The sequence below is a fragment of the Andrena cerasifolii genome, chromosome 10 (genome assembly GCF_050908995.1).
Source record: "Andrena cerasifolii isolate SP2316 chromosome 10, iyAndCera1_principal, whole genome shotgun sequence".
NCBI classification, from domain to species: domain Eukaryota; kingdom Metazoa; phylum Arthropoda; class Insecta; order Hymenoptera; family Andrenidae; genus Andrena; species Andrena cerasifolii.
The window spans coordinates 2,392,507-2,412,272 of record NC_135127.1 but is presented as its reverse complement, the minus strand read 5'-3'; the positions used below and the strand labels follow the sequence as shown (position 1 = coordinate 2,412,272).

Sequence of the window (19,766 nt, the reverse complement as noted above, 5' to 3'; positions counted from 1 at the left end):
AATCAAGTTCTACGTGGGTTTCTCACGCCTTTCAAGCCTAAGCACGGCTGATTGTCTCGCGAAAGCAGCCGGAATTAAGTGTACAACGACGGAAACAGGTTTGAGTAATGCGTATCTCCCGTGGAAGTTGCCTGAGCTCAAGGGTAGTCGAAGTTCCTGCGAGTGGATAAGGGTGGCTTCTGTACCAGAGCTAGTTGAGCAAGTAGATAAGTTTCGATCCCTCGGCGAGCCACCTTGCTTCCACCGCCATCACTCGCCCTACTATGTTCGAGCAGATAAACGTATCCTGGGATATCGAGACTCTCGAAGGCAGCCTTCATTGCCGGCAACTTTGAGTTGGCCGGCGCTACACGAACCGCTTCGGTCCGAGGCTGTTGCGAGAAATCCTCGTGGATTATGAGAGGACGACGTGCTTCCTCACGGGGCGGGAAATGATGTCATAAATAGAACGGCGCAGGATAAAGTTACCCGTGGGTCCGTAATTACGGCCTACTTAACGATCCTCCTGTTGACGAGTGCGCAAGAATTTCGGTTGGATTAACCTTATCGGGCGGCCATGTTGGAATTTGGCACTTTTCGAAAATAATACATATATGACAAATTATGAACAATACTGTTAACCCATTTCCCTTAAATAGTATCCTACACTATTTGTGATTGGTGTACAGCAAAATCAGTGTAAGATACTCTAGGTGACTAGTCCATTGTTATATGTCCAGTAATTATCTGCAATAGTTCAGCTATATAGGATCCCCCGAATGAATGGTCCCCTCGTAAACGTCAAAGAAAACGTTTTGAAACATTAAAAAAAAAAAAATCTCAAAGTGTATTATAATGGAACATCTGTCCGCTTATTCGGTAGCAAGAGTTCTACCAGAAGTTCGGGTCAGTGAATAATTTTGTGCGATTACTTTGATGGTATTAAAACTCTTCAACAGAATGATAATATTCGCATACAGTTCTTTTTCTGGGGTAAGGTATTCATACCGAGCATGTTTCAGATTCTTCATTAATTCAATTTAGCCAGAAAAAAAAAGAATTTAAAGATACTTAATTGATAACCTTCATTAACGTCTGTTAAATTATAGCCAGAATTAATGAACACGGTAGGAATACAATACCTTCCATCCCTATACGTTGCTATATTATTCTATTCGTGGCTTTAATCGAATCAACTGGGTAATCGCTGGATAAGAGCGAAAACCAATCTAAGGAAGGAGCGAGGAAAAAAGGAAGACCACCAGGTTAGCGAGCAGGCAAGAGAAAAGGAGACACGATGTCAAACAGAATGTTCGCTTTGTTCTCGGTGTCCAGCGAGAAGATAATTTCCCGAGGGTTAATTTCTTCCTCGATTTCTTGGAGGCCTGACTGGGAAAAGGGGGGGGGAACGCGAAGGGCACGTTAACACTTAGCTCAGGCAACAAAGGTCCAATTCTTGGTCCCCACGGTGTCCCGGCACGACAATAGGAACGAACGCTCGATAAAAAGTACTCGGGGCTTAAGGAAGGAGGAATTCTCTGTGAAGGAACAGGAGGAGAAAGTGTGAGGAAGCGAAGAAGGACGGATGAGAAAGGGCAGGTTGGACGAAGGGGTAAGAATCCACGGAGAACGGGGATGCAACGAGGCTGCAAGTCAGGCGAGAATCTAATTTCCCGAGACAAATCCTTAAATGTGCCCTGGAGCCTGGCTGGAAGGCGCGGGCCAGGCTACAGACTGGAATGAGCTCGTGTCTAGCACCCGCGACGACGACCTTTAACTCGGTTCGCCAATTTTGCATCTCCATAACCTCGCGAGAACGCGTCATTAAAGTTCATTCACGCGGGGAATGCGGTGAATCGAAAGCGCGAGCTGCTGCCGCCTTATCCAAGGAATGTAAAATTGTGATAAAACCGTTACGCCCGATTGAAGACCTCGCTGCCAACTGCGTGACGAACTTTGAAACTTTCGGTTAATACGAAAAATTATCACTCGCTCCGACTGCGATTCTTGAATAAACGAGAGAAGGAGTCTTCTCTCTTAGTGTACTTAAGTCATAAATGAATTATCAGAGAGCAACGTAGCTTTCAATATCTACGTTAATCTCTTGTACCTACTTGGATTCATGATATCCGATCTGCATAAACATATTCTTGCAGTTAAACAGATTTTTGCGACTTCTTTTGCAAGGAATAGGTGCCTACCACACATAAAGTGGTCTACTATAACTCCGATAGTCGGATTGATGTTACAATGGTAAACTAATTATTTATTTCCTATTCAGATGGTTTACTTTGTGTGGCTAGTTAGGCGGTGTTGCTATTTTCTATCCAATTGCTCGGAAGAAGTAATATAAGTATGCTGCAATGTATAATGACGGTAAAGAGAACACTTGATCGAACTCCTGAAGGGAGGGTATATGAAATCTTGTCTTTGAAAGGGTACATATAGGCAACGAAGACAATGAATGGTGTATTTTGGGCCCAATGGCATTTCTTTGTTTCTGTTCTGTATTACAGAGTGCATGATGGACGACGGGAGCACCAGTGCCATCTTCTGGAAGTAGGAGGCACCGGTGGCGGCCGCTGAAGGTAACTTCGACTTCCAGGAGATAGCTAGCTTCCTTCCAGTACCTCTATTCTTCTTTTTCTCCGCAAAATCGGCAGAAGGAGAACTTCTCTAAGAGAAAAACGAATTTTCCTCTCTCATCACGCCATCACCGCTGATTCAGCCAGCACAGCTCGCCGCAAAGTTCATTTTGCTGCTCGCTAGTGTTTGACCCACGAACCTAGCATACCTTCACGAACTTCCTTCCCCTCCCACGGCCGCGGTTCAATTTCTTCGTCCTGCGCGCGGCCAATATACACATATCTATCTTCCAATGAAAGCAAAATCCAAATTTCGAGGATATCAGACCCTTACTAAATTTGTCCAATAGTGAAACTTCGCCGGATTCGCAAAATTCATTCTTCCTTTATTAATTTCGATACCGCGCGGTTGCTGGAGTAATTGGAAGTGAAATATTCCGCGATAATTCGGCCTCTATGTTCCGCGATTATTCGCCCGATTGATTTTCCAAGGGAATTCGTCATAGCATTTCATTCGGCGACCCGATGGGGGAAAAGAGAAAAGTAATTGGATATCGAAGTAATTCGGTTTGCGCGAAGCAACGTGTCTTTATCGGGAACCTTCTCCTCAATTCGAATACCGTTCTGCCATTCCTAATCCATTTCATCCATGAACACGAACATACAGCGTGGTACACTGTAAGGTATTACAAATAATGTTGTGCGTACCCACGTGCGTGAACCTTTACCCAGTAGCCGTAAACTTGTCGTTCGTGTTTTTTGCTCTAGTTATTGCGCACCGACGTTATCACATTGTTCAAATCTCGTTACGACGGGATCTGCGTGGACGCTCTTAGATTCGTGTGAATTCCTCTCTAGTAGTGTAGCAGCTGAGACGGCCATGCGTTTGACTACTCGGGGAAAATGTCCGAGAAGTAAATGATAGAGGGAGAGTAAATTATCTTAGAGCGTCCGCCAACCGTACGTTGCAGATAGCTTCCTTTTTTGTTCCGAAGGTCGAATATATCGTACCCCTCGTAAAATTCAAGACCCTTTATTAATTCCCAATCTTCAATTTTCACCTTATCCCTTCGTATGGACAACCGCCTTAAGCGTACATATTATACGCTCTTTACAGCTATGACCATAAAATAGTGGCTCGCTCGTTGGATGTGTTGTCTCGTTCGTTGTCGATGTGTTTTTTTATCATCTTTGTAAATATTTTCTGATTATGATGTCAGCTACGTTTATCTTATTCTATTACTTAGATATAATTCTATATGAAAACTTTTTGCCCTTTCCTTGCCTTCTGTTGTGCCAACTCCTTGATAAAAAAAAAAAACAACCCCTTCACGAATTTCCATTAACCACATCTTTTGTCACGTAGCCCCGGTGGATCTCGCACATCCACAGTTATTTATTATCGGTGTTATACAGGGGTACACGTACACACAGAATACACAATCGGTGCAGATGTTTTTAAAAAACATTCGCGTTTCATGATTGCCGAATTCATTGGTTTACAATGATGAATGCGGTACGGCGAAAAGAGATATAAAAAAAATTAAGACCAGCTGCAAAAATCCTTTAACAGTGAATTTTGGAAATCGCTTTCTTTTCGAGTTATAAACACTTTGGTGTGCGACAGGGTTATGAGGTGACAGGTGACGATTAAATTATTTTCCTGATAAGAGAATTGTCAGAAGTAATCCCTTTTTTGCATTAAAGATTTTGAAGTGTTGGCGAAATATTTGGAGTTTTATTTCATGAAATCTCTTTCCAAGTTTATCATTCCGATAACAGGTGTAGTTCTCTACTATAGTCTAGTGTATTAATTCTTATCAAATTCTACTACTAAGAATTCGCAACATGAAAATTTTCGCCTCTTCGCTAATAGTTATTATGCAGATTTCGAATAATGTCTCATCAGGAAAGAATGCCACTACTTAGCGTTGCTCAATTTGCCAGGCGAACTTACAAAATGTACTACAAAACAAATGTGTTTGTAACTCGAAGAAGAAATACGACTATTGTGTTTTCACTCCGAGATGAGAAAAACAGGCTCTTAAAATTTAGCGGTCTACTTTACAATTACTCTGTTACTGCATACACTTACCGTGTATGTTTCGCGTGAAAGCATTTACTCGAAGGAGTAGTGAAAATATCGAGACAATCAGGCCCAACTATACTCCACGAAATGATAAACGGCATCATAATTTTCGATCGATTCTTCTTCGCTATTTCTCTGCACAAATTAAAGACAGCCGTAGATTATCAAAAGGAAAATGATTAAGTGGCGTGTGACCCTTTATAAACGATATGTTGACCTCAGCACCACGCGGCACACTCGTTGGTGGCGTTGTCTACGTTTCCAATACGTATATCTTCTATTTTATTGATAGACCAGAAGTATGTCTGTTGATCTTACAAATGTCCGCATTAAAGTCACTACAACATAAAGCTGTTATAAAAGAAGAGGGCATAATGTTTTCTGCAAGGTTCCAATGTCAGTGTAGATGGCGTCACCATCGAGAGTTCTGCCCGTAGTTGAGTCGCTTGTACGCCCCATTCGGTTTTTACGCGAATACCGTCTTTTCTCCATCTGTTTCTTCGGCTTGTGGCGTAGGATGTAGGATTGAAATTGATTTGATTATCTTGATTTCCTTTGTAATCGTTACTTTACTACCTTACAATCCCCATTGAGATACATTACCGTCACTGTCACACGTGTACGTCGTGTTAGATACTATTACCGATGTCTCTATTATAAACGATATTTTATTGTCCTTGTCGTTTTATATCCATTCTATATTCGTACCGTAAACGCATATATGTATACATATACACTCACGCAGTTCTCAGCTGCTGTTTCAATGTAATTAAAACAATGGCCGTGCAGGCCACGTGTCCGTGTAAATTTTGCATATAACACAGACCATATATGTATATATCTATATATATCTATATACATATATATATTTATTTATTTGTACCCTTACCTCCTTCCCCTTAGGATGGTGGATGCTGGTGTAACCGTGTAACTTTGTCGTTCTCGGTGTTAGCCGCAAAATCTCTTTTAATGCCTAAAAAGCGCTATAAGCGAAACTGGTCCTTCCTCAGCACACGGACTAACGCATTTCTTTGTTTTTTTTTCTCTGTTCCCTCTACTTCGACACGCGGACGACCCGCAGACAGAAAGCTGTTCGTGGGAATGCTCAGCAAGCAACAAACCGAAGACGATGTCAGACAGTTGTTTACTGCCTTTGGTACAATAGAGGAGTGTACCATCCTTCGAGGACCTGACGGCAGTAGCAGAGGTGAGTAACAAGCATTCATTCTAAACTTTAAACCTATGTTTGTACAAATGGTATTTAATACGATGTTGCCTCTATAACGTGAATCGATATTTTTTACGAAAATAGAATAACGAAAGTTACGGGGGAATGTTTTTGAGAAAAGTGGGATGGCGTAGTAGCAGCTCGTACTGCTGCTAAAGCAATTCTTATTGTTAGCATGATTTAAATGTGCAGCATTTTGTGTATTATTATAATTAAGTGGACATCGAATATGTACGGATTAAAAGCATCTTTTTGTGTTGATGTGAAAATATTTCAGTTGAAATGATGTGTAATATAATTTGACTAATATGAAGATACGTATTGCTGATATTCTATGTGTACTCTGTGAACAAATTGTGTACCGAAATTGGCAGGCTACTTTTACTGATTGCACCTCACCCTGGTAATAAATGATTTTCTCACTCCACCTTGGCATTGCACACATTTCGTGAGAAGTCTTGTAACCAGTATGCGGAAATGTATAAATTCCCCATAGGAAAATAAAGATGGACAGAAAATTTTGTCGTAACTCCATGGTCTAATTTCCACGTTATGCGTGGTGGATTGAATTTCATTGTATACTACACTGCATTCCATATAAGAGCATACCGACGCCCCTACCGATTTGCGACCGATCTGCGCAGCTCCCACTACTACCCACGGTTTGAACCGCACGCGATTGGTCGTGGTGGTTTCCAAGGAATAACTGGTACATTCCAAACGCGGAACCTGACCGTTGTCGACGTAAACAACGTCCCGCACGAAAAGTTAACAGAGAGAGTTAGAGGGCCGTGCGACAGAGAAAAACATAGGCGGTTAAGTGAAGCAGGTATGCTCTAATGTGGAATGCAGTGTACATCATTTACGTAATGACACCTGAAACTTATAACTAACAATAATCAGAGAAAACCTGCATAAACTAAAGACAATCAAATACTGTTTGATGTATTTAGCCCTTTACAGAGGTAGGGGGAGAGTCCAGATAATAGTCCCAGCGCCCTGAGGGCTATCCTTAAATTACGTAAGGGTAATTTTGGCGATTTTTTACCTCCTCCCTCCCCAGTATAAAAATTCATAAGATTCTATATTCCACCCCTCCCCCCCCCCCTCCTCGTATCGTAATATTTTTTACATCGCATTTTTTCAGTTATTAAAATTCTTTTAATGGTTTATATACCTAATTCATTTAACTCGGTTTCGCGTGTGCGATGAAACATAATGTTTTAGGCTACTTATATAGAAAATTAGGTTAAAAAAATATTACGTAAGACGCTAGCCGACTCCTTCTGCCGCCTTTCTAAGGAAACGTAAGAAATTCGCGAGCCCCTCCCCCGCCCCCAAAAGCCTTACGTAATTTAAGGACGACCCCTAAGTTACAATGCTAAAAAATCAGTCGAAATAAATGATTTGTAATTTTTCCCAAAAATTACTCAAATTTATTGCATTTTCTGAGATTTACCACCATGTTTAATGCAATATGCAAATGATTAAATTGATGAAATTATTTTCTCCCACCTCTGTTTCTTTAAAACCCAATATATACATATGTACAGTACCTACACCTAAATACACTGCACTGGTAAAAGTAAGTACCTATACGTTGATACGGTAGTTCTAACGCCAAAGAAGGTTATTTTAAAACAGAATAATTACTTCAAATGGTTTCCGAGCCGCGTGATACGCTGGTGATAGATGCGCGACCAAACGAATACAAAAGAAATCACAGTGGCACTTGACAATTTCCGTCTGCTCCGAACAAATCTAGTTATTGCAGTGTCGGGGGAAGGGGAAACGGGGTTCACAGGTCAGTAAACATTGCTCCTGGGATGATGAATGCGTGCAAGGGAGAGGAAGGAGAAATTCGAAATAGTTCAGATAGGACCGGAAAAGCAATAATTTCCGTTGAACGAGCCAGTGAATTTTAAATATTTCCATATAAAAATGAAGACCATGAATAATGGGGGATGCCAGTCGAGTCCCTGAGAGGTTCAACAGCGCGAGAGGAGAAGTAATCGGGGAAAATGAAGAGGGTCGGGGGTGTAAATAGGCAGTAACACAAAAAACAAGGAATTGGAAAAAGACTGACGGAGAAAGTGGGAAGGAGCGACGGGGGACAGGAGAGGGATAAATGAAATTACCCGAGGACATAAAGAAAGGGGAGAAGGGTAAGCAGCCAAGCAGGCGTGAATGTAATTAAATTCTACCTTGAAGTAAAACTCACTTTTAACAGTTAATAAGATTTTGATTCGCAGTCGGTGACGTAACGTACCGCCCATCGTCTTTGGCAGGTACAGAAGATTTGCGATGTAAAGGAAACTCGGTAGAAGCATGATTGTAGAAACGAGCGCGAGCAGTATTCGAGGAAGGATACTTACGGTGGTGGAAGACTTGCCCCTTTGCTTTACGAAGAACGAGTTCCCTCCTCTCCCTGATTCTCTCGCCTCGCCCCCCTTTTTGCTAAACCGTGGCTCCTGCCGTCGCGGCAGACTCCTTGGGCGCTTTGTCGAAAATCGGGGCGATGCGATGTTGCGTTCACTTTTCGAGCTCTTTAATTAAAATCCTACGAAGACAAAACATTATTGCTTTCTCCGAATCAATCGATACTTCGAAATGCTCCGCCGTAAACGATTCGAAACGTGGCCTACAAAGATAGCCAGTAATTCCAACGTCGACATCCATTTCGCGAGAAACGAGCGTGAGAAAAGGGAACCCGAATAAAACTTTACAAGAAAATTGCTTCCAGAAGTTATTGAAACATTGTGACGAACATTTAAGTGGTGTGTCTTATAGGTACATAGATGGAAATACCAAGTTATTTTACTTATGTTACGTATTAGTAGCATTATTTTAAAAGAATAAGAATTTTCGATCACAATAAGATTAAACTATTATATAAAATTGAAGTCGCATACTTTGAAATGCGGTTTCTCAGTAAATATGAACTGTACGCACAAGTGTGTTACGTCACTTTGTTCGTCTTGGCGAGAGGAACGTTCTACCGTTTTTATTTTTTTTAAATACTGATTTTTAAATAATAGTAGTTCGGGACGCGACCGCTAGGCGGCGACCGGGCGAGCGTTTCTCGCTTGCGAAACAGCACCGCGGCGGGAATAAGTGGCCGCGGGCTCTCGAGTTCACAGATTGCAGACTACAGATTATGAATCAGTCGCGCTAATGTTTTGAGCGAAGCCGAGACTGGGGATACTAGTTTAATTTGAATGCTTTTTGTAGCATGTGTATGAATGAAATTATTGCACGGGTCAAAATGGACCCAGTATCCGCTATCGACTGGCAAAGTATTCGATGTACAAGGGTTAAGAGAACATTAGAGAATATCTCATTAGACATTTTTAGAAATTTATTTTCAAACATCGTGAGTAGAGGTTGCAAAGACAAAGTAAAAGGTGATGGAGCCTAAAGGAACATATAATATACCTACGTTTACTCTCGTTTAAATTAATTGGAATGAATTTTTCCAAATGATATTTCATTACTGGGCCTAATCATAGCTCTCACATCTTTAAGTGTTCATAATGAAGTTTCCAACGGATGGATATGCCTATTAAAGGAAGGTACCGAACGGTTATTTCGTCCAACCCTGCCATTACGTCTCCCGTCTTCGTTCTGTCCTGACGGAAACTTTCCAAACATGCTTCATCGCAACTCGCCCGGTCTCAGTCGAGTTTCATAACCAGCTAATCCACGACGTAATAGAGAGATCAAGAAGATCTCTCCTGCACGACATTACCTGTATATCGCGTTGGGTCTACTAGTGTACCCAGTAGAATTACAGTAGTGACGTGTGCTGCCCCAAGTAAGCCTCAGCTAGTTACCAAACCTCTGCAAGATACAAAGACTCACGTCAGTTATAATACTGTTGGTTTCCAATAATAATTTGTGAAATTAAAACCCCATTTCAGTTCATATTTTCAATTAAAATACAATTTAGAAGCAAATGCTTCGGCCACTAACTAATTAATTACAAGTGTTTTAAAAAATTCAAGTATTTGTGAGAATTCTTTGCGACGAAAGGCCCAAAAAGACATAGATAATTCATCGATATAAACGGTGTTTAGAATTAGTTAAGAATTGCACGTGAGGGTGTAAAGGCGTAAATTACCCTTCCCCAAAATAATGTCAGGTACCATCTTAGAGATTCCGATACGCAACACGTGAAATAATTAGAATGCTTTCAGAAGTTACTGACAGACCCCTGGGTCGTTTTTTAATAACTTCTCTTATCGAGTGATACTACCCAGATTGGCAGTTCGGTAGATAGCGTGAGATTTCCGGGTAACGAGGAGTTTAAGAAAGGAATTCGTTTCGACAATTTTATGGAAAGACACGATGGTTGTGTTCGTCATCGTTGAGGCGCCCCGCAATCCTCCAGTGCTATAGTAACGACAGACTCTTCGTCCAATTATTTTTCCCTCGCTTCGAAACATTTCAACGCCACTTCAGCGAACGAACTCGTTCTATTCAGTCGTTCCTCCACCACCTTCCTTCGCCTCGTTCCGCCCCTCCCCTCTTTATTCACCCTTTTCGATTCTCCTCAACTCTGTTTTCCAATGTGTGTGCAGAGATCCCAACCGGGTTACTACCCACCACAGGCCCGCGTGCTCGCATTATTTCAATTGTACGGACAGCAATAATTCACCGCGCTAAGAAGATTATAAAATGTTTATGAATAATGGAACGAAATATTATTCGAAGCAGGTCCAAGGGTTCTACTCTATACTCGAACGTGGGAGGGTTGCGCGATGAGGTACTGCTTACCCAACACTAAGGCTAATAATGCCACGGAAGCACCTTCGAAATGGGAGGGGCGAACTCTGTATCCCGGGATCCTCTTATTGCAGAGCGGTGTGTTGTAAACGTTAAACGAATATTCGCGCAGCAGAATTATTTCGCGTATTAAGTTGTAACAGCATTGGCGTCCCTGCCTTTCTGATCCTCTTTCCGTTCGCAATTCCTCCGGCGTGCTATTCATATCTGTCCTCCCGGCTGTCGAGCGCTATTGTGTCATCTTTAAACAGTTTTCATCGACGGAAGACACAAGTAGGTAATGGGATTACACGTCACGCCCCTTGCTCCGATCAGTGACAATTCTCCTTCGAGGAAATAAGCTTCCTTTGACGATACTTTTTAATGCTACCCTCGTAAAACCTGAAGTATCAGTCGACGATGATGTGACGTCAGTTATTTAGATTTTTTTCTTGAAAAAAAAATAACTTTTTCTGCGGGAATGGAAGGCAAACAGTATTTTTTTTCCTTCTACATGCAAATGTCGAACAGGGTGAGGATATTCTTTTTTGAGCGAGGGTGACGTCGCGGTCGTACGTGACGGGAAAGCATTTTCGATAACTCACGCTCGAGTTCCGTGTTTCATCGTGCGACGTCAACAGATTAGAATGGTGCCGTTAACGACATTACTGACAGGAAATATGACGAATCAATAATTTCCTCGGCCTAGAATTTTATGAGGGAGTATTAAACGGGTGATAGTTATCGATGATTAATCGTCCTGCTGTCACCTGCATGGGTTCCACCGTCTGCAGAATGTATCGTGTCTTGGTTCACGGTGTGTTATTTTTTATATCAACATTCATGAAATGATTTGGTCGTGCAGTGAGCCAATCCTTAGAAATATTCACGTAGCCATGAGAAAAAACCAATCCTGTGTTAACATCTGTGTATTTTTAGCAATGACATTTATTTGCGCGGAAATAGATTTTTTTTGTTTTAGGTCGCATCAACTTCGTGGTTATTAGCGACCACAGTCAGCAGTTAGTTTATATTTCGCAATATATATATATTTAGTCTGCGGACAAGGTCGAGTACTTTCTTCAGGTTTTCTTCTGTTTCGAATATTTCTTTTATATTATTGGGTAGTTGGAGCTGTCTTCTGATGTCTTCTGTGTTCCTGCAGTCTAATAGGATGTGTTTGATGGTTAAGTTTTGCTGGCAGGTTTCACAGTGTGGTGGGATTGATTTGTTGAAAATGAATTCGTGTGTCATCTTAGTGTACCCAAGAAATAGATTTTATGTATTATCTTCTATGTTATATTGTAAAATTAGTTGGGGATGATTAGGGAGGATAACACAGAAACACATGTAAACTATAAATATTGAAAAGGAATACTTCAAAGGAATACTTCACCCCTTTTGTACAAGGCTTAACCGGTACACATTGCGAACCAATGCTAAATTATTTCATCTTACTTTTATGGCCACAAATTAATTACGAGTCGTCTTGTGCTGGTACGACCGTTTGCATACCTACTGTTGCTATTTATTCAAATCGTTGAGAGATTATTGTTCACGAAGGAGAATGAAAAGAAATTTCTGGTCTCAATGTGTTGGTAGATTAAAATGTACATAGATTGCAGGATCGAAAATAAAGTGCTGTTTAAATTGTTTGGTTGTGGAAATCATGTGTATGATAATGAAACTTGTGATCCTTATGAAAATCGATTCAGTAATGTTTCTCAAACATTTTGAAGCTATTAATCCTTTAATATAAATGTTATTTATGATCGTAATATGAAAGCAAGACGAATATTTTAAAGAAAACTTGTATCTTAGATATCATATTACTTGTTACTCGTCTGCAATACGATGGATGACAATGGACGAACGGTGGAACCTAAACTGTATTATGTTGGTACTTTTTATAATTTCTTGGTTCTATTTAAGCTTCTTTTTTATTATCTTTTTCGATAGCATTAAGTTCTTAAAAGGTTTTTTGCACAATACAAGTGGATATTGAACATTTGTAATTTATGACTTTTTTAATGAGATTGAGAAAATGTAGGGACGATTTGTAGAAAAATTCTTAAAAAGTAGCCAATCAATTTGATGAACACACGGATTGGATCTGAGAACTTTTCATTTACCATTAACCTTTAGAGAATTTTTCCATTGAAATTGTAAATTTTATTTATATAAAATTAGGTGGCCACTATAGTTATTTATATAAAATTAGGTGGCCACTATAGTTATTTATATAAAATTAGGTGGCCACTATAGTTATTTATATAAAATCAGGTGGCCACTATAGTTATTTATATAAAATTAGGTGGCCACTATAGTTATTTATATAAAATTAGGTGGCCCTCTAAAGGTTAAAGAAAAAGTTTCATTAATGACGTATGTACGCAGATTTTGGTGCTTTCATTACTAACAAGAAAGTCTGGCCGCAACTAGGAACTCAGCTATATTATATTATATCATAGAGATAAACAAACATTTCGGGAAGAACGAATATTATATGCTATTAACCAAACCTTTTCTTCTGAAAAGAAAGACTGTCAAAGCAAAGTACATACGGTTACCTTCAAAAGTATGCGCCCACCCTTAACATATTTTACATATTAAATCGACTTCAAAGTAAGAATTCGCACTTCTAATTCACATTAATATATTTTTGTATTTGGATGCATTCAACTGAAAAATTGTACGCAGTTTATTTAAAAAAAAGTATAATTATCCGTAGAAGTAGCAAAGATCGTGCAAAAAATATTGGCCCAAATTCAATATTTAATTTACACAAACGTAATTACATTAAGTTAATATTCTTCTGATATTCTACCGATTTTATTATGCACAGATTCAAGTAATTAATTTTCTGTGAAATTCGGGCTTATCTTCTTCCATTCTTCTAGCAAAATTTCTTTGGTAGATAGAACCAACTAAAAACATATTAATTAGCTTTATACTAATGTAAATTACAATGGGCATTTCTCAGCTTAACGTTACTTAAATAAGTAAAATATGTTACACGTATGGAGCGGGCGGATACTTTTTCGAGTAACTGCCTTCGCGGAGGGACATCGGCTACGAAGCCCACCGATATCCAGTAACCTTCATTTGCCAGGTTGGCGTACACGTGTATCGGCATAAAACAGACGAGCAGATACCTGGCGATGTTTCAAACGCCGCGAGGAGGGCACTAAATCAAAGCGATGCCGCGGAATCGCTTGAAATCCAAACGCGGTAGCTTGAATGCAGACACGCGATTCCGGACTGTAAATCACGGGCAGCCTCGTCGAGTGGCTGTCGGAGAGTCCTGGTGCCGGCTCTCGTCGTACGAAGCATTTATTAATCGCTCAGCTCTTAAATCCTGTGGCGCAGCTGGGCTCGAAATGTTTATACGTATTGCGAACTAAAGCGCGCGCGAGAGGGGACGCCTAGTCCTCTGGGAGAGGATTAGGTCGGACATATTGAGAGCTTCCACCCGAAAGCACCCTCCTTCTCGAGTTCCAGCCCCCGCTGCAAGGAAAGTGAAACGCGAACACCGGTCCGAAGTGCTTATACAAGGAAAATTGTGGCTTTAGCAGCGTAAACATGCTGCCACGTTGGACACTTCGCATAATTGTACACCATGTTTGTCGCAGTAACGTTCTGTCGTCAGGACTCTCTGTTTACCATTCGTCCTCTGTTCTCACACGGACCATTTGCTAAGTTCCTGCATTATTTCATATTGCATAGGTACCTTCGTCTGATCGCTGTGAATCATAGGTTGGAAATTATTTCAGTTCTGTTACTGCCCACTGCTGAGACATGTTTATCACACGGTCGTGCATATTGTACGTTTATTTTTGCGTCCCAGGAAACTCACAAGGAATATCGCGTAATTGATAATCTCTGATTTTGATAGAGTTTGCTGCGTGGGTGGGATATTAAAAAATAATCGATACGCATCTTTTCTTATCGGCTGAGGTTTATGTTGGAGGGGTGGTAACTGTCCTTGGGTTTAAAGCTGGGAAAACTTATTTAGTTTAATTTCTTAGGAGGAAATGTTGAGTACAAAGAATGTTTGTATTTTATCAGCAATAACGTGGCTTGAATAACACTTTCACCAAGTCATTAGTGGTAGCACTGTTGCCTGTTAGATCGCTTTTTTTGTCGACGGTAAGTATGTTGCACATTCTTGTTAGCTGAAAACTGACTAGTATAGGCAGCGCATTATACCGATAAGGAAAAGTGGTCTTGATTAGTTTCGGAGAAGCGTAACCAAGTAGGTTTTCCATACCCCTGTTCAACGGCAGTGTTCACCCCTCGGACGTGAAGATTGGTCGATGAATTACATGTCGAATATTTTTGAAGACCATACTCGTGTGCCAAATTTCGTAAAAATCGGAGATTGTCAGTTGAGTGATATTTGTTAGAGACTTAGACTTATATAATTGATCTGAGATTTGGTTGACGCGAGAGCATCGCTACTATTCGCTAGATTAGTGTTTCCTAATCTTTTTCGAATGGCGATCCCCTTTTATAATATTCAAATAACCTGCGACCTCCATCTATATAAGGTAAATATTTCCTCCCTTTCATTTATGAAAAATCAGTGTTACATCATTAATAAAATATGGAAATATTAAAATAAATAAGTGCGAAAAATCGTCAACTAAAAATAACCGTGGCGACCCCTCGGAAAACAACCCCTCGACCTACAGGTTGGGAATCACTGCCATAGATTTTAGTATTTCACTTCCGCCGTGTCCAATTGCTTACATACCTGCCCAGGACCTTACAATTTCTGAGGGGTACGCAGAAATTATTTTGTAACAGTTTTCGGGGACTAAGGCGAAGATGCCAAACTTGGAAATTCGATAGTGTTGGCAAACTGTCATCCGCTCCTGAGACAGAGTATCGCTGTACCCTTATCTGTATGGAAAGGCGTGTTAAGAGAGCAATGAGAAGAGGGCGATACGTTCAACAAGTTCAATTGCAGCGACTTGTCAATCTGCAACACAAGTAAACCAACCAGTGAATGACCGAATTGTTGAATCTATGCACCTTTGAGATTAATGCTTGAATATATTTATGTATAACAACAAACTAACTGTTGAGATTGCATTTAAATTTATTTTTCTTGAAATTTCTATAAAAATAATTACTTATTCTTATCGCAATTTAAAAAAAAAAATTATAAAATGCAAAACGTGTAGAAGTCCAGTAAATGACCGCATACTTTTAATAAGAATTGTACTTATTAATGTTTGCGTAATACGCGTGACTAAAAATATAGGATATTAAAGGTGCAACTACACTCCATTTATAAACATATAATAATGTTTAAATTTTTAATTGACATTTCTTTGCCTAATGGCCATTCACTGGTATGCGGTCAATTACTGGTTGGTTTACCCTAGAGCACTTTCTTCAGACTGTGGTAAAGAACACAAGTCCCACGTTACCATTTTAAATATATGTAATTAGTTTATTTCTTTTTTAGCCTAAGTATTTTATGCTTTCGAAATCCCTCAATGTAAACGTTTCGAAAAACAAAGAAACTAGAAAATATGTCAAAATTTTGTCGAAAGACAGGAAATATGTCAAAATTTTGCAACTTTTTCGCCTCGTAACTTTTCAACGAATAGATTCCTAAACTCAAAATTGTTATTTTTGCATGTTTTTTTATATACTTGGGTTATACCTAGTCAGGCGGCCGAAAAGAGGCGAATGTTTGTGAATTTTTTTTGAAAAAGCGAAATCACATATTCTTACAGAACTTTTTGCTATTAAAAGAGCAACATTTAAAGAACATTTGGTAATTTTTTCGTAGAAAAATATTTAGGTTCATAATAAAGTAACAATCGACATCCAAGAAGCATTTTTAAAAATTTGGTTTTGCGGGGAGCACTGCCATTCGGAACCAGATTATCTGAAATCAAAAAACAAAAAACCTTTCGCTAGTATATTAATGTATCCTCAGGTTGACGTAGAGAATTTTCCGAAATATTAATTTAAAACAAAATGGCGGCTATTTAAAGTTGAAATCCTGATTATTTTCTCGTGTTTATTCCACGAAAATATCAGGATTACCCAGTTAACAAATCGAAAAAGTGGTAACTTTTTTGTCCGCTAGTGATGAAGTAATCAGGATTTCAAGTTGGACAGAAGCAATTAGTCTTCCAGAACCAAGTAGTTGTTAACACAGAAGCTCCTTCTCATTATTCGCTATCGCTTGTTATTGTTAAATAAAGTAGTTAAAAACGATTGAACCCAAGCCATCATGTCTTTGAGGGTCTGGCAAGGAGTCTGGCTACTATTCTACTGTTCAGTAGATAAGGTCGGGGTTTGAAGAAGACTACACAGTAGTCTAAAAAATTTGATCTACATATATATACAAATTTTTTATCAGTAAGAATTTTCATATTGGTGAAAAACAATAATGTTTTTTCTTCGTTTAAGAATTAACAAATAGAACTGCAACAATAAAAAAATAGCCAAATTGAAGTGCAAGAGGAAAAAAACAAAGTTCCAAACTATAATAATGTTTTCTGCAAAAAGGCTGTTATTCCGAACAGGTCTATGGGAATCCACCCTTCTTGCTCTCTTAAAGTGCTAAAGCACACCCTGGCGACGCCTTATTATAAATATAAAGGGAATTTGACATAGGAGCGACAACAAGGGATACAAAAATGTGTCTAACCATCGAACAAGTATATTTTACATTTTAGAAGAATAATGTGGTTACAAATAACATACCCCTTGACGATGTTTTTAAAAATTCAGAAAAATCCGAAACTGTGCAGAAATGTAGCTCAAGTGATGCTAATAACGTAACTATTTTTAATTCGGCAATAAAACCGTTCTAAGGGTGAAAACACATATTTCAGATTATCGCGAATATCTACGAAACTGTAAAAGATATCAAAAAGAAGTTAAATTCAAAGTTCTATGATTTTTTATATCCTATAAAGTGGCGATAAAGAATTTGCGAAAAAAAATATTTTTTTCATAATTTATCCCCACCACCCTTTTTCAACAATTCTTTATCACCATAGACTCGTGTTTGTATTGTGACTTGGATCCGCGCAATCCAAACATAGATAGAGCAAGCGATCGAGGAATGCAGGACAATAAAAGGCGTGTGTTACAAGGCTAATCGAATTTTATTTTAAGTTCACAGAGTGAATTGGGTAAAAGTTGTTAAAACTTTATGCCATTATTTAATTATATAACATTTTACCTCGCCATTCTGGGTATACTGTATCATATTCTGCATCCCATTTGAAAAGCATGACTAAATATTAAAAGCCATAACATTTTTCTCTACACATAGGTAAAATTTATTAATGCAAACTCTATTTCATACGTTATTATTAGAAAAGTTCTAAACCCGATAGGATACATTACATACGGTTTAAATTCTCGCCAGTTGCGTTATGAAATTTACGGGAAATAAATTGAATGTGAAGTACAGTAAAAAGTGGTGGATGCTGATTGAAATAATTCTTTTATTTAATTACGAGTGTTTAGTCAATGCCCCAATTCGTACCGACGGCAATTCAATGCTAGCGTTCCTAAAGTTACAACTTTTTAAATAGAAGAAACATTTGAAATCCGCGCCCATTCAATCTGTTTGCAATCTCGATGAGATTTGTCGACGATGCTTTACGAGGACGCTTTTGATTTACAGTTTGCCATGTTGAATGTTATACCTACCTGGCCGTGATAAATCAATAACGGTCGGCGAAGGTATTTTGTAAATTTATTCACCAGTCGAACCCTGTAGCGGAATGGAGACCGTAGAGATTGTACAGGGAACTAATGAAGAAGGGCAACGCGAGCCCCAGAAGAGTTAACAATGCAAACGTTACGCAAACATCTTGCGTGATTTACTAAGGTTTCGCGTTTTGTCGTAATAACCTGAACCCTTCGTTTAACGATTATCAACCAGAATCGTGCTTGGAGTCACGCGAGGTGTGCGCAATCTGACAAAGCCCGAAGCTACGTCATCGAAACGCTACCGCGTTGTTCGTCAGCGAACTTATTGAGATTGGACAGAGTTTAAAAGCGCTTAGAGTCGATGGTCCAAATGATATCAAACTTATTTGACACCTTGTCACGTGCTCGCATCAACGAACAATAATGTAATATTAGAAATCTATTAACGCCCCTTATTTCAAGACCTGTTTATGATAATGCGTTTTTAAGTCCTACTTGAGGAAATTGATGAAGGTTTCTTCGCAATATCCGGGAAGGAAAGAAAGAAAATGAAAATACGAACGTTTAGGTACTATTAAATGTTTGAAGTAATTAAATACAAAAGATACAAAGTTTCTAAGTACCTATTAAGAGTACTATAATTTCTAAGTAACATTAAAATCGTAAATCTTTGCATCCCAGATGATCTGTGCGACGTTCGATCATATAACATTTTAACTGAATGCTTTGCTTATTAGAAACAGGGCTTTGAAACAGAAAATAATGTAATAGAAACTCTTTATGTTCTAGTTGTTGTTATAATCTTATGAATTAAGAATTTCTCCATTTGTACAAAATTTATAAATCAGCGGGTAACATTAAATTTCGGTGGGCTTGCGAAACATGCTCCGATAACAAAAATTCAATGACCAGGAATTAGTCTTGTAGGTACCTATAATATATAGCAGTAACTCATGATTACCCCAACATTAATATTAAATATAGGGGAGACAGGGGCAAAGTGACGCGAAAAAAGTTTCAAGTCGAATAAAATTTTTCCCTTTCAATAAAAATGTGTGGAAATATATTTATAATATAATTTGAACATTACTATTGATAAATGACGAATAGCAATACTTAACATACAGCAGTTAATGCGACTCAAAACCTTAAATAAAAAAAAATATAAAAAATACTTAAAATAAAGTTGAAGTATATTAAAATTCAACTTGAAAAGAAAATGACAAAACTATATGTGGGGTAAAGTGAGCTACTATCTGGGGTAAAGTGAGCTGAAATAAAATACGAGTTTTAATTAAGGATATAGGTAATTATTAACCCCTTGCGCTGGGATGACGTGTGTAGCACGTCAGTTTCTGTTTTTTTTTTTTTTTTGAACCGTGGTTGTCAAAAACTGTGGCAGACTTTTCATTTTTTGAGGTTAGAT

General features: G+C 38.9%; 1 protein-coding gene across 15 annotated transcripts in view; it reads left to right on the top strand.

Moving 5' to 3' along the window:
- The window catches only part of Bru3 (CUGBP Elav-like family member bruno 3), a 516,822-nt gene that overhangs the window by 365,632 nt on the left and 131,424 nt on the right, over nucleotides 1–19,766 (top strand). For 11 of the 15 annotated variants that reach the window (XM_076821678.1, XM_076821679.1, XM_076821674.1 and 8 more), the window contains exon 3: nucleotides 5,735–5,860. The exons of 2 other annotated variants lie outside the window; for them this stretch is intronic. In XM_076821678.1, the coding sequence (XP_076677793.1) occupies nucleotides 5,735–5,860 (126 nt within the window). Of the gene's footprint in view, nucleotides 1–2,495; nucleotides 2,568–5,734; nucleotides 5,861–19,766 lie in introns of all 15 variants that reach the window. 2 more of the 15 variants (XM_076821681.1, XM_076821682.1) reach the window with 1 other exon arrangement.